The 15,046-nt window shown below is 43.9% G+C and overlaps 1 protein-coding gene across 2 annotated transcripts in view; it reads right to left on the minus strand.

The window, feature by feature from the left end:
* SEMA4G (semaphorin 4G) overlaps positions 1–15,046 on the minus strand; it is a 1,755,375-nt gene that overhangs the window by 1,123,639 nt on the left and 616,690 nt on the right. For both annotated transcript variants that reach the window (XM_044056541.1, XR_006362793.1), the window contains exon 3: positions 13,532–13,680. In XM_044056541.1, the coding sequence (XP_043912476.1) occupies positions 13,532–13,680 (149 nt within the window). The remainder of the gene's footprint in view (positions 1–13,531; positions 13,681–15,046) is intronic.

Genomic DNA, 15,046 nt, shown 5'->3' on the forward strand with positions numbered 1-15,046 from the left:
GAAGGAGGGATTGGTTCTGAGGGACACGCTGTCCGCATGAAAGATGACGAAAGGCTCCACTGCCATAAGGACCTGTAATTCAGACACCCTTCTTGCTGAAGTGATTGCAAAAAGGAATGCTGTTTTCCAAGAAATTAATTTTAAATCTGCAGTAGCAGCTGGCTCGAAAGGAGGAAGAGTGAGTTTCTTCAAGTCAAAGTTATGGTCCCAGGCTGGAGTTGGAGCTCTCCTTGCTGGCCTTAAATTTTTGGCCCCTCTGAGGAACTGCTTGAGCAGTGGGTGTGAGAAGAGGGGAGGTTCTGTGTTATAATGAGCTGAAATGGCAGAGGCGTGAATTTTGATGGAGGAAAAGGACAAGCCCTTTTGAAGCATCTCAGTTAAGTATTGTAAAATCATAGGTAAATTAGGCGCTGCTGTGCTCATCCCTTGAGATTGGTTCCAGGAACAGTATCTTTTCCATTTCGCAGCATAAGATTTCCAGGTACTAGGTCTCCTTGCCTCTAAAATGATATCCATCACTGGTTTACTGAGGGATGGTAAAGGAGAGATTAGGCAATTGGCCAGGCTGCTAGGTTCAGTGTTTGAAGCTGAGGGTGCAGAATCTGGTTCTCCTGCTGAGACAACAGGGAAGGTGTCTGAAGCAGATGCCATGGGGCCAACCGTGACACACTGTGCAAGAAGGGGCATCAGTGTTGGCGTGGCCAGTCTGTTGCAATCAAAATCATCCTTGGCTTGTCATGTTTGATCTTTAGTAGTACTTTGGAGAGCAGAGGCAGAGGAGGAAAGGCATAAGCGGATAGGTTTTTCCAGCTGAAGGACAGAGCATCCACTTTCCAAACTTGTTTGTGGAGAATCCTTGTGCAAAATTTGTCCAATTGATAGTTCTGGGGGGAGGCAAACCGGTCTATATCTGGACTCCCCCATTTACTTGCCAGCATGTTGAAAATCCTTGATTCCAGTTTCCACTCGTATGGGTCCATGAGGTTTCTGCTTAGTCCGTCTGCCCATGTATTTAGTTTTCCTGGCAAAAACTGAGCTTCCAGATTCACTTGGTAGCCCAAGGCTGTGTTCCACAATGCCATGGCTAGTCTGCAGAGGGGATAAGAATGCGTACCCCCCTGCTTGTTTATGTACCAAAGAACAGTGGTGTTGTCCATCTTTACCATTAGTTGTCCTGGAAGAATGTGATCCTTGAAGGCTGTCTGAGCATTCTGTACAGTTAACATTTCTTTTTTGATTGATATGCAGGTGCATTTGACTTGGGTTCCATTTGTCCTGAATGCACTTCCCTGCCAGGTGAGCCTTCCATGCATAGTCTGATGCATCTGTTGTTAGGGTTTGGGCGGCAGGTGGTAGCGTGAATGGTAATCCCTTGTTTTGGTGGCAGGCCTATGCCCACCAAAGGAACTATAGGCGTAGGTAAGGTGTAATAGAAATCATTGCATCGAGATCCTGAGAGTGTTGACATAGGCTTTTGAGATACCACTGTAGTTTCCGCAGTTTTGCATATGGAATTAGAAGAATGCAGGAGGCCATGAACCCCAAGGCTTGGAGAATTTGCCTTGCAGATATAGCAGGGCTTTTGTGGCCACTTGTTTGAAGTAGGTTGTCAAATGAATCTGTTTCGCTGGCGTGAGGAAAGCCATCTGGGAAGTTGTATTCAAGCTTACTCCCAGGAATATAATTTGTTGACAAGGTACCAGGTGTGATTTCTTTTCATTTATGGTGCACCCCAGACAAGTCAGCACCCTTTGTACAAAGGCCAGATGATTCAAAAGAATGTCCTGGCTTTCTGCCTGAATTAGACAGTCGTCCAGGTATGGGTATATATGAATATTTCTTTGTCTGCAAAATGCAATAACTGGGGATAGGCACTTTGTGAATACCCCGGGCGTAGTAGATAAGCCAAAGGGCAGTGCAGAGAACTGATAATGCGTGTAGCCTGCTTTGAAGCGTAGGTATATTCTGCAAGATTCCCTGATAGGGATGTGCAGGTATGCTTCGTTTAAATCTAATGTTGCCAACCAAGCATCCTTGCCTAGCATAGGAAGCAACTGGTGAAGAGTCAGCATCTTGAATTTTGGAATCACCAAAGAGGTGCTTAGAGTAGAAAGGTCCAGGATAGGACACCATGACTTGCCTTTTCTGGGTACCAGGAAAAGTCTCGAATAGAAACCTTGTCCCTTTTCCTCTTCTGGTACCATCTGAATAGCCCCCATGTTTAAGAGAGAAAATACTTGCTTTTGGGCCTCTGCCCACTGATTTGGGGGTAGATATGGCCACCTGCTTGGTGTTGGTAATGTGTGGAAGTGAAATCTGTATCCTTGGGACACTATATTTAAGACCCATTTGTTCTGGGTTATGAGTTTCCAGTTTTTGGCCTGCAGACCAATCTTTCCGCCCAAAGGAGCATTCAGTTGAAAAGTGCTTGGAAGTTTTAAAGGCAAGTCATTGAGACAATTTTCCATAGGGGGGAGTCTTACTACTCCCAGATTTGAATGCGGAAGCCCCCCACTGCTTAGTCTTGTGTGTACCTTGTGATTGAAACCTGGGGTTTTCTACTGTGTCTGGGTTTGGATTGAGAAGATCTAGAAGGGGTCAAAAAGGAACTATTTTTAGAGGGCCAATGCCTACTAAATCTTGGGGGCTGAACTTGTAAAAAAAACTTTCACAGTTTGCATAGATTTAGCTTGATCTTCCATCTTCTTAAAAAACTTCCTCAGCTTTGTTGCCAAACAGGCGGCCCTGATTAAGGGAGCATCCAACAGTTTAGCTTTAACATGATCAGGCAAAGATTGCTACTTAAGCCAAGCATGTCTACTGAGAACAGACCCAGTGACAGCAGCCCTGCAAGAGGCCTCTAATGAATCAAATCCACATTGCAAAGTATGTTTTCCAACCTGTTCAGCAGAATGCATTAAATCCTGTAATTCTTTATTTTCATCACAGTCAGAAATCAACATCATTTTCTGTTTAAGCAATCCAAATAACATGTTGATAATTCAACATATGAAACTGACAATTTAAGGCCCTAATGGCCAAGGTTGCAGAAGTGTAAACCTTCTTACCCATCTAACCAGCGCCCTGGATTCCCTAGCAGAGGGGGAAGGATTTTTAGCAGTAGTAGCCTTAATGACCATGGGTCCCTGTGAAATAGTCTTTGGATCCGCAATAGGATTTTTAAAAAGGAACTTGTGAGACTCAGGGACCCTGTAATATCTATCAGGTTTTCTGGGAGCAGGAGGCAAAGAATCAGGGTCCAAATTAGATTCCGAAAAGGCATCAGCAACAATGTCTAGTACAGGAGGTATAGCTAAAGGCCTATGCTGAGGCAGAATTAAGAAATCCCTGAGCCTCTTTTTGAATCAGAAAAATCCTGGCTTTCCCAGTGAAAATGTTCCCTTAAAGGGTGTAAGGTTTCACCAAAGGAAAAATCCTGTGGAGGGGAAGCAGAGGGAATAGAGTCCTCTGCATCAGAATCCTCATAGGTAGATAAGGGTAAATCCAGATCATCAGAAGAATCAGAAAAATCAGAATCCTGGCCAGAAGATTCATAAAAAAATTCAGTCCTAGGTCTCTTAGAACGGGGTGGTTGGCTTCCCCTGGTTAGAGTTATAAGATCTTCAGCTATTCTTATCATTTGTTTTTTAGGCATAGAGGCCTGTGCATGTGGCCTGGGAATCAGTTTCTTAGGTATGGTTCGAGGTTTAGGCCTTAAAAGAAGAAGGAGGTGTCGATTTAATAAGCAAGTCCGTAGGCCTGAATACACCCTCAGAAGCCAGTGCCTGAACAGCGGCTCCGGACCCATCCAAGGTAGAGACATCCGCAGGTTCCACAGTTAAAGCATCTCGTGGCATACCGGACTCTGAATGGGTCTCAGTAGAGGCCTGCGAATCAGAAGTAGCGGGTATCAGGGGCTGCAAAAGCGCCTCACTGGAGTACCAGTGAACTGGCAACTGGCTTAGGAGAAGCATCGTCGGCAGCTTTAGACCTTGGTGGCCTGTGTCTGTCTTTATCTTTGCACTTTTTCAGAATTCCGGTAGTCGGATGGCTAACTGACGACATTTCTGGATAATTGAACCGAAAACTGAAATACTTAGAAGCGAAAATATACCGACGACGGATAGTGCGTTGATTAAATATGGCACAAAACCGACAGCAAGGTACATCGTGGTCAGGGCCTAGGCAAGGAATACAGTACGAATGAAAATCTTTGTGAAGTATTTGCTTTCCACAAGAAAAAAATATTAACTTTTACTGACATCCTTAAGGAGCAAGAAGAAGTTTCCCCAATGGGGTACATAGCTTTAGTTGAAGATTTTGGTACTGAAACTCGAAAACGAAAATTTCAGGAGTTGGCCGACCGGCACTTGCGAACTACTTCTCCTTCGGGCACCGCATGGCAAGAAAGACCGATGTAATGGTGTTGGCTGCATGCTTTATATCCCTGACTACCTGACGTCACGGAAGATGAGACAGCAACTGACGCAGGACCCAAGACTTTGTTAATCAGGCCAACTGAGGACTACTGCAAGCAGATAACCCAAATGTAATGGCTGCAACAGTGAAACACATAGATCATAAGAATACTCATATGACTTTATACATGATTACCTGATAACGACATATTTGCAACAATAATTATTTAGTTGTAAGCAAATGAGCATTTCATAATATGAAATTGAATAGTTAAGATGTAGGAAGCATGAACTAGATGAAGAAGTTATGTACCTACCATAACGTTCCATGTTAGTTGTCTTCTTCTCGCCTTCTTTCTTGCTGGATGGGTTCGGAGCCGATCCTCTGCTCCGACTCAGCCTATACTATAGCTCGAGAGCTATTTTTACCGGCTCGAGGCAGCCCTATATCCCACAATACCATGCATTAACTCCCCAGATCTCGTTGACAGCTAACACATAGTATAGTTTTATCGTTACCAAAAAATAAGCCATTATATAAAAATGCTGTCTCCCTGCTGGTAATACTCATGATACGGGTAACCCTGAATAACTATGTGTTATGAAAGAAAAGGACTCAGAGACCTTCAAGTCTGTCCAGGCTAGGGGGCAGGAGGGAGGGATGCAAGAAAGAAGGCGAGAAGAAGACAACTAACATGGAACGTTATGGTAGGTACATAACTTCTTAATGTTAAGTTGTCATTCCCGCCTTCATTCTTGCTGGATGGGACAGCGTCCGTAGCACCTTGGTTCTAGGTGGCTCAACGGAACAGACTCCTGAGTACGGTGGAACCAAAGTGAACTCTATTTCTGGAAGGTATATCAAGTTTGTAATGGGTAATAAAAGTATGCTGAGAAGCACATGTAGCTGTTGCACAAATGGCATCTAATGGTAACCTTGCTTGAAAGGCTGTTGAGGTTGATAGTGTCCTGGTTGAATGAGCCTTAGGTCTTGAAGGAAGTTGTTTGTGTCTCAACTCGTAGACAAAGGTAATGATGGATGCTAACCATCTGGAAAGAGTTACCTTTGATACTGGAAGTCCTTTCTTTCCTTCAGCATAAGAGAGGAAGAGCTGTTCTGACTTTCTGAATTGTTTTGTCCTGTCTAGATAATACCACAGTTGACTATGAACATCCAAGGAATGTAGTTTCTGTTCAGCCCTGTTTGAATAATTGGGGAAGAAGACAGGCAAGTCAATAGTGTGGTTCAGATTTGATTCAGAAGAAACTTTTGGTAGAAAGGAAGGATTCGTTCTGAGAGCTACCCTGTCTTTATGAAAAACCAAATAAGGGGGGCGGACAGACAAGGCCTGAAGTTCTGACACCCTTCTGGCAGATGTTACAGCCACCAAAAATAGAGTTTTCCAAGAGAGAAGCTTGAGGGAACAAGAAGCTGCAGACTCAAAGGGAGGGAGAATTAATGAAGTTAACACTAAATTTAGATACCATTGTGGAGGAGGATCCTTAATGGGAGGTCTGAGCAAGAAGATGCCCTTGAGGAAAGCTTTACAGAGTTTATGGGACATAATGTTGGTTTCCGAAAGCCCTACATGAAAATTGGCAATGGCCGCTAGTTGTACTCTGATAGTGGCCGACGACGACCCTGAATGAAAAAGCTCTACCAGAAAATCTAGAACTTTATGAATTGGTGCATTAAAAGGATCTAAGGACCTAGCTTCTCCCCAGAACGAAAAATGCTTCCATTTACTCGCATAAGTCTTCCTAGTATTGGACTTATGGGAGGCAAGAATGATATCACGGACAGGAAGAGAAATAAAGGGAAGCCTGGCTATAGTTGGAAGTGGAGCAACCAAGCTGTGAGGTTGAGAGACTGAAGAGACTGGTGCAGCTTGCCCGTCAGATGGGTCAAAAGGTCTGGAAATGGTTCCAGATGCCAGGGCTGTTCCAGTAGATAACGGTGCAGGAACGGAAACCATACTTGTCGAGGCCAGTACGGAGCAATGAGGATAATTTTGGATCTCAATGCGGTTGCTTTCTGAATTAACTGCGGAATCAACGGAAAAAAGGGAAAAGCGTATAGAAGACCCCAAGGCCAATCGTGGATAAAAGTGTCTCTGGGGGGATGGCCTGGTAGAGGGAAGAGTGTGAAGAAGTCGAGGCACTTGCTGTTTTGAGGTGTTGCGAAATAGTCGCAGCAAGGATGGCCCCACTTCTGGAAAATTCTCTCTGCTACCGCTTGATTTAGAGACCACTCGTGAGGCATGAGAATTGTTCTGCTCAGTCTGCCCGCTATGACGTTGGACCTCCCAGGGATGTGCGTTGCTATCTGAAACTGTTGAGAGGAGATCGCCCACTGCCAAAGTCTGAGTGCTTCTCAACATAGGGGGTAGGACTTTGTTCCGCCATGCTTGTTTATGTACCACACTACAGACATATTGTCTGTTTGAACTGCTATAGTCCCCCATGGGAAGAGAGTCCGGAAGGGCTTGCAATGATAAAAGCACTGCTTTCATCTCCAGGACATTTATGTGCAGGTGGCATTCTAATTGTTGCCATGTGCCCTGGACAGTCCTGCCCTGATAGTGCCCCCCCACCCCCACCCGATCAGGGAGGCATCCGTTGTCACCGTGGCAACTGGAGGGGGAAGAACAAAGGGTCTGCCCTGGAGGGGGAAGAACAAAGGGTCTGCCCTGAAGAAGTTGAGGGGAGACCATCCACCAGGAGAGGTGTTTTTTGCAAGTTGGGGTTATCAAAATGTTGTGAGTCATTGGGAGCTGTTGATAGGACCACTGAGAAAAAAGCATCCACTGGAGAATTCTCATGTGGAAGCGGGCTAAGGGGAGAATGAGAATCGCCGCTGCCATGAGGCCTAATGTTTTCAGTACTAACTTGACTTGAATTCTGTTGGACTGAAACAGTAACTGAACATTCCGCCATATGTCTGTCACTCTCTGAGGTGGTAATGTTGCAGACATTTCTGTGGTGTTTAACACGGCGCCTATGAAGTTTATACATTGACAAGGATTTTGCGAAATTTATGGAAATACCTGGTTTGTTGCAAATGCAAATGGTATAATCCCTGCCTATGATAAGATGCTGCTTGGTGGTAGCGGTAATGAGCCAGTCGTCTAAGTATGGAAACATCTGGAATCCTTTTTGTCTCAGGTGAGCCATGACCACTGCCAAACATTTGGTGATCACCTGGGGGCTGTGGTGAGACCAAAGGGCAGGGCTCTGAATTGGTAATGACTGGCTCCCAGACGGAAGCGGAGAAACCTCCTGGAGCGCCTGTGTATCTTTACATGATAGTACGCGTCCTGAAGGTCTAATGAGCACATCCAGTTGTCTCTGCCCAAGAAGGGCAGAATGGACTGCAGCATTACCATCCAAAATTTTGTCTTCTGCACAGACTTGTTCAGTCTGCTGAGGTCCAAAAATGGGTCTCCAGTCTCCTGTCTTTTTTGGTACCAAAAAGAACCTGGAGTAGATTCCGGATCCTAGCTGGTCTGCTGGGACTGCCTGGATGACTCTTTTTTTCGAACAGCTTTTTTATCTCTAGCTGTACCTGACCCCTTTGTCCGGGTGGTACATCTGGGAGGGGTCTTGGCGGTTGGATCGGAGGGGAAAAGAAGGGGATTTTGTAACCCTCAGATATGATTGACTGTACCCATTTGTCTTGAGAGAGGGATTGCCAGGCTTCTGGGTACAGAGATAATCTTCCCCCGACTGCCTCCGAAGGTGGACAGACGGGCAGCTTCTCAGGGATGTTGAAAGGGTTGGTCAGGGAAGGATTCCCTGGAACCCTGGTTCTGTGGACCCCCTCTGCCCCTGGGGCAGCGTTTATTATTGTTCCCCCCTCTGCCTCTGGGGGGAAGTTCACCACGTGCGGCTGGCACGACTCCCTGTGGTTTGCGGAACCACATCTTTCCACCCTTCTGACCTTTAGGGTATGGTCTAGAAGGTGTGGAAAAGTACACTCCCACAGCAGAGAGAGAGTCTTACCATCTTGCTCGCACCTGGTGAGGGTATTCTTCACCTGAGGTCCAAACAACTCTGAACCATCAAAGGGGGTGTTGGTGAAGGACGCCCTGAAAGGATCAGCAAAATTACAGAGTCACATCCAGGCGTGATGTCTCAATGCAACACCTGTGCCTGCGGCCCTATTCGCTCCATTGGCTGCATAAGAGATAAGCCACATGGAGGAGTTGGCAATGGAATTCAGGATAACCAGCTGGGAGTTAATCTTGTCCTGATACCCCGCAGCAGAAGGATCCTGTATGGTTTCACCCAGTTCTTTGAGCAAATCTCTCTGAAGGCGGGTAAAATGACAAATAGTTCAGCGACCGCATGGCAAAGGTCACTGAAGCAAATGTCCGCTTACCGTACCTGTCCATAGTCCTGTACTCTTTATTAGGAGGATGAACAGGTATAGAAGGATCAGCTAATTCCTTCTTAGTGGTGGCTGCTACCACCATAGCATCTACCGAGACACCTTTAGTCAGAAATGGTTTGTCTACCGGAGCAGAAATAAATTTAGAAGGCCTCCTAGGGGTAGGTTCCACCGAGTCAGGAGCCGCCATGCCTTTCTGGCCACTATGTCACTATGTCTGGGGACCACCCAGGAGGTGGAAGGGCGAGATCCAAAAGCGTCAAGGTAAACCGACTCGTCCTCAAAAGTTTTGAGGGTGGACCAATTTCCCCCCTGTCTCAGGATTTCTCGGATGTCTGAAAATGAGACATCCTCAGAGGGGGATCTTGGGGAACCCTCCGACTCATCTAAGTCGGTGTCAGAAGTGATAGACTCAGGGGAGTCTACATGCTTCCTCTTGCACTTTCTTTTCCTAGGGGGTTCCCCTGAAGCATCAGGGGAGGCCTCAGACGAAGAAGAGACACCCAAAGTGGGTACCTGAAGCTTTGGATCTCTGGTATCGGTTGCAAGAGGATGGTCAGAGACTAACACGCACTGTAGAGGGAGGAGCTGAAGGAACCAACCTTGGAGCAGACACCGGATCTAGCACGCTCCTCATCACCTCAAAAGCTCCCCTATGATGCACAGAAGAAAGTCCTGGTTCCGAGGATACCAGGACTGCTCCCGGCACTGACAAAGAAGGCTCCAAGGCTGATGTCGGGGCCGAACTAACCAGCGCCGATGCTCCGAGAGGGAGAACGGGGTCGGACAAGGGTCCGATGCCACTCGCCCCCTCGGAGCCAACGAGGGAGTCTCGGTGCCCGGATCCCTCCATGGACGGCGCCAATGAAGGGATCGGAGCAGAGGACGCCGGGGCCGAAGGTGGCAGTATCAGCTCTGACGTGGGCAAGGTCCCGGTTCCGACAAACTCCGGCTCCGAACTCAACTGAAGAGTTGGAGGAGGAATCAAAATTGGTACCGAAGGAGCCACAGTCTGGTGAGATGGGCTTTGGAGCATTTGGGCCAGTGCTTGAGACTTGAGGAGTCTGCTAACCACCCTCTCAAGGTCATGGTCGGAAAGCCTGGAGGAATGAGCCCTATGGCTCCGCTCCGATAGTAAGGGCGATCCTGGAGCCGAATGGACAGATTCTATGGAGGGTGACCTAGAGCGCTTGCGCGCTGTTGTCGGCTCTGATAAGGGTTTCGGAGCTGAAGGAGTCTTGCTCGCATCGGCTCCGACTCGAGACGATGTCGAAGCAGTATCGGTTCCGCCAGCTGTCGACTCAAAAGCTGGAGCCGAGGGTTTGGCGGGCTTGGAAGGCTTCCCCGAGCCGGACTTAGCTGGGGAATCTTCAGGCTTTAATAAGCCCCTCAAGATCAATTTATTGCGGTGCTCCTGCAGGACTCTTGGGCTAAAACCGTGGCAAACAGAACAAGAATTCTGCAGATGCAAGGGCCCTAAACAATAAACACAAGAAGTGTGACCGTCTGTCAGAGACATTTTCTGACAGCACAAGTCACACTTCTTGAACCCTGAAACCTTTGTGTCCTTAGACATAATGACAGGACACTAACAACTAGTAGTCAGCACTCACACTCTCACTCAACCCTTTAAAGAAAGAGGCTGACTAACAAACACAACCACACACCCTAAAGAATCTATAGAAAAACCAAGGCCTACAGGCCCGAAAAGTTTGGGTGGGAAAGGGCTTACTAACAACTTTTTCTAAGGGGTTTAGTGTGAAACTACAGTAGAAAGGTAAGGATAGAAAAAAAACTAGGTGAAAAACTAAGAATTTACACAAAAGAGTTCTTTACTGACCTGAGCCGGTAAAAACGCAACCTCGCAGCGAAGCGGCAAACGAGATCTGGGGAGTTAGTGCATGGTATTGTGGGATACAGGGCTGCCTCGAGCCGGTAAAAATAGCTCTCGAGCTATAGTATAGGCCGAGTCGGAGCTGAGGATCGGCTCCGAACCCATCCAGCAAGAATGAAGGCGAGAATGACAACTTAACATTACATGTTTAAAACATACTGCTGTGAAGTCAGAAGTTGCTTCTTTTGTGTAAGAAGCCTTTTTGATGAGCCCCCTGCTTACACAGAATCCTTTAATACTAAATTTTCTGCACATGTAAACAGCTGCATAGATACGTCTGTCCCTCTCAAAAATAAATATGACAAATTCAAAAATAAATTCCCTTGATGGAACCCAAATATAAACAGACGATATAATAAAAGAAAAAAAACTTAACTGAACATAAAAATAAGTTCAACTCTTAAGATGCCAAAAATGCTCCTGCTAAACTAAATAAGGAACTACGAACCCTGATTAAATCAACCAAAACCAGCTATAAAGTAAAATCAGCCGCTCAGGTGAAGGATTACCACAAAGCATTCTTAAATTATGTTAACAGCGTCAAAAACAACACCCTGCAGTGTGCAGAGCCAATAGCAAATGATATCACATACTCAGATCCGGAGGACATAGGCAATCTATTTAACTGACAAATTTTACTCAAATTTTACCCCTTCTCCCTTCCAGTGTTCTTAGATAACATACCCATACATACAATTACCCCCACTGAAATCTCCAAAGTACAAGTTCCCAAGTCACTATCTAAGGACAAGAACATTACATCTATGGGGCCAAATAACATACTAGGCTGCTTTCTGCTCTTCCTGAAACATGACTTGTCTAATCCCCTACAAAAGTTATTCAGTATCAGCCTCAAAAACTTCATGCCAGATGAAGTGAATAGAGGACAACAAGGACAGCAGCCATTCCCTTGCACAAAGGTGGGGCTTCAACACAGCTGGGTAATTAAAGACCCATAATCCTGATCAGTCGCATCTGTATGGAAGATATATATAAATATATATAGACATATAAAGATATATATATATATATATATATATATATATATATATATATATATACACACACACACACACACAAATAGAGGTAACCTACAGATTCTTGAACCAAACCATTTCAGATTTCACAAGGGTAGATCCTGCCTACTTAACCCTAAATAAATGCTAAGAAGTGTATTACTGTATCCTTTGGCAAATAAGACTCCCCTTGTAAGTATCACATTGACAACACACCCTTAAAACTGATGCCACAGTTAGGAATCTCGGAACTTGTGTGAACAAAAAACTGTTCTTTGTTCACCATGTACCCACTGTGGTAAGGAGTCCTTTTTCATGGTACTGCTCATCTCTAGCAGCATTACATCCAGAAATGGGGCTATAACTATCACTGCACTCAGCACTCATTCTGCCAATCATTTTGCATTTTCTATAATGTCCCTTTTGGTATATACCTGTACAAACACTTGTCACAACTGGAATGACTTCAACACTTTCTCAAAAAAAAAATTACACACACACACGTCTATATATCTATATCTATATATATCTATATCTATCTAATCTATATACACACACATATATATATATATATATATATATATATATATATATATATATATGTCTACTTCGAAATCATGACACCCAGATCATCAACATGTTTAAAATACCGAGACAAAAATCATGAACTTGCGGAAACTCAAACATCGGATTTTTACTAGGGTAAGTAAACACTTGCCCAACATGCCCTTTTCTCCACTGTAGGAATCCAGGAGTTAGTATATATTGTCCACTGTAGGAATCATCCAGGAGTTAGTATATATAGTTGGGGGCGCAGCCCCTCACCTGGGGGGGTTACTTACCTCAACATGAATTTATATATATTTATCAATCGTAAAAGTTATGTAGATAATCTCTGAATCTTGCACATCTTCTCAGTATCACATAGGCTAATAGTTGACTTCTTTCTTGCATATAGTGCTTCAGTAGACCCTATTCTGTCAGACCCATTACACATTCACAAGTCCAGTGGTATCATAAGCACCCGCTCAATGGATCTCATTCTTTGCAAAAGAAACAGAAAATGTTGCAAGGATATATTTGTATCACTGGGAATACTGCTTCTATGGAAAAATCTTCCACTCCATATAAAGTGAAGTGCTTCTCTTCCTGCATTTAAATGTAATTTGGATGAATGGATGGGTATCCGCAAATTCACTCCCAGTTTAGCACCCCTGTACCTTATATAAAAGTTTCCTGGTGTCCTGGTCAAATTTTCCCCAGTCAGGTCTCCTCCGAAAAGAGGACAGTGGCCTAGTGGAATTAACTTGGTTAAGAAAGACTGGAGGAAAAAACTGCTAGCCTCAGCAGACTAAACATTCTATCAGATTTCTTCATACTAAAAGATGCAAATACCAAGACACATACAACCCCCAATACTTTCAAGTTTGTTATCTTAATTAGTGGCAAATAATTTGGGATAGAGAAAAGATCACACAGAACTGTCTCTTTTCTTCAAGTAATAATATACTATTTTGCAGACCAAAACACTTATTTCAAGAAAATTATAAACTCTGTGTGTGTGTGTGTGTGTGTGTGTGTGTGTGTGTGTGTGTGTGTAGCTTACACAAACACATAAATATGTCTGCTTATATATGCACACAATTTTTGAGAATTGACAACTGCTACTGCTTGGGAGAGTACCCAAAAAGAAACTTACACACACACACACAATTACTGTAAATCCAGCATACACTTTTCAAAGTATGCATCTCTGGTCTCACTTGTATACAGAGTATATAGGTTTAAGAAAAACACATTTTGTGCTACTCACAGTTTTATTAGTTCCATCTGTAATGTTTCTTGCATTCAGTGAGAAAATGGCCCCTCTTGCACCAACATAGAGAATTCCAGCATCATCCTCCAGCAGCATTGTTACGTTGCTTACCGCAGTGTTAATAAAACGATTTACATCCACTAATTCTGTTAAAGAAAAAAAAAACAAGATACCAAAAATTAAACACAGATGACACCCACACAAACCATCAGAAATGTTCACTAGAGAACCTTGATCTGTACTTGAAAAGCATACTAATCAGAAAAAAACACAAAGATGATGATGATGAAAATAATTCAAACACAATTTATTTTCCAAGTTAGCTTAAATAATCTGAACCACTACTGTTCCACACAAATTTTGCTACATTACCTCCAGTTACTATTCCAACTTCAGTGACTATGCACTTGAAAGTGGTGCCACAGCTAACAAATTACTGTTCCTACTTTAAACTACATACACCCCAGAGTGAGAAAAATAAACAAAGGGGATATGGGTGGAGGAAAAGCCTGTAGCACTAGTGGAGGAGGGACTTACACCTCCATATTGCATTGCTTTTGAAGTTTTAAACTGTCAGCTTTTGATGCTTTGTATTCCTTTAATGGTTTCATCAAAAAGTGTTTCCAGCAAACATGTTTCAGTCATTTGTCCATTTCAGTATGGGCTCGACCATTCATTTCAAAGAAATATAATTTTGCAATATGAACTAGAAAATACTTAGCCAGTCTTCATTCAAAAACACAGAATTTCATCTGCAGCTGCAGAAAAAAAGTATTCTATGCATGTGAAAGTACAGTTGTACAAGTGGCACAGTAAGTGTTTGAAGTCTTCACTGCTGCAGTAGTAGCTCAATGGTTGTATCCTGCCAAGGAAACAGCAACTGATCAGTTTCCTAAACCTTTTATACCCTTCCACACTGACACACTAGCTGCTTATAAACTAATCCCTTTTTGGAGGGGAGCTATAAAACAGCCAAATTTACTAAAAAATCTTGTGGATTTACTTGTCTCCTAACCAAAAATGAGGAACTCATCCTGAACTATATCAAAATATAAACAACAAAATGTAATTTTCTATTCCACTACAACTACATATAAGAAAGAGGATGTTGGGTGGGTGCAGCTACTGCAGTAATGAAAAATTCAAGCATCTACTGTCTTGAGTAAATGCAACTTACGCAGCTGTACTATGTTCATAATTCTCACTGCTGCAGTAACCTGTGGGTAGACTACTATAGCTTATATAACATGGGAGGAGGAAGGATATAGGTCCATGAGACACTGGAGAATGGTAGTCAAAAAGCCTGCTCTGGACCAATGAAAAGGAATCTATTTTCTAGTGTTTTGTAAATGTATGACTAGAGGACCAAGTTGCTGCTTTGAAAATGCTTCTAGAGTCCAGTAAGCCACTGAAGAAGTAAAGACTGTAGTGGAATATGCCTGGAATGGATGTTCCATGCTGACAGTGATGAAACGCAACAGTAAAAGACAACTACTTTGAAATGGTCTGTTT

This window comes from Protopterus annectens, chromosome 14.part0, assembly GCF_019279795.1.
Source record: "Protopterus annectens isolate FY-2018-M chromosome 14.part0, PAN1.0, whole genome shotgun sequence".
Taxonomy (NCBI): Eukaryota; Metazoa; Chordata; order Ceratodontiformes; family Protopteridae; genus Protopterus; species Protopterus annectens.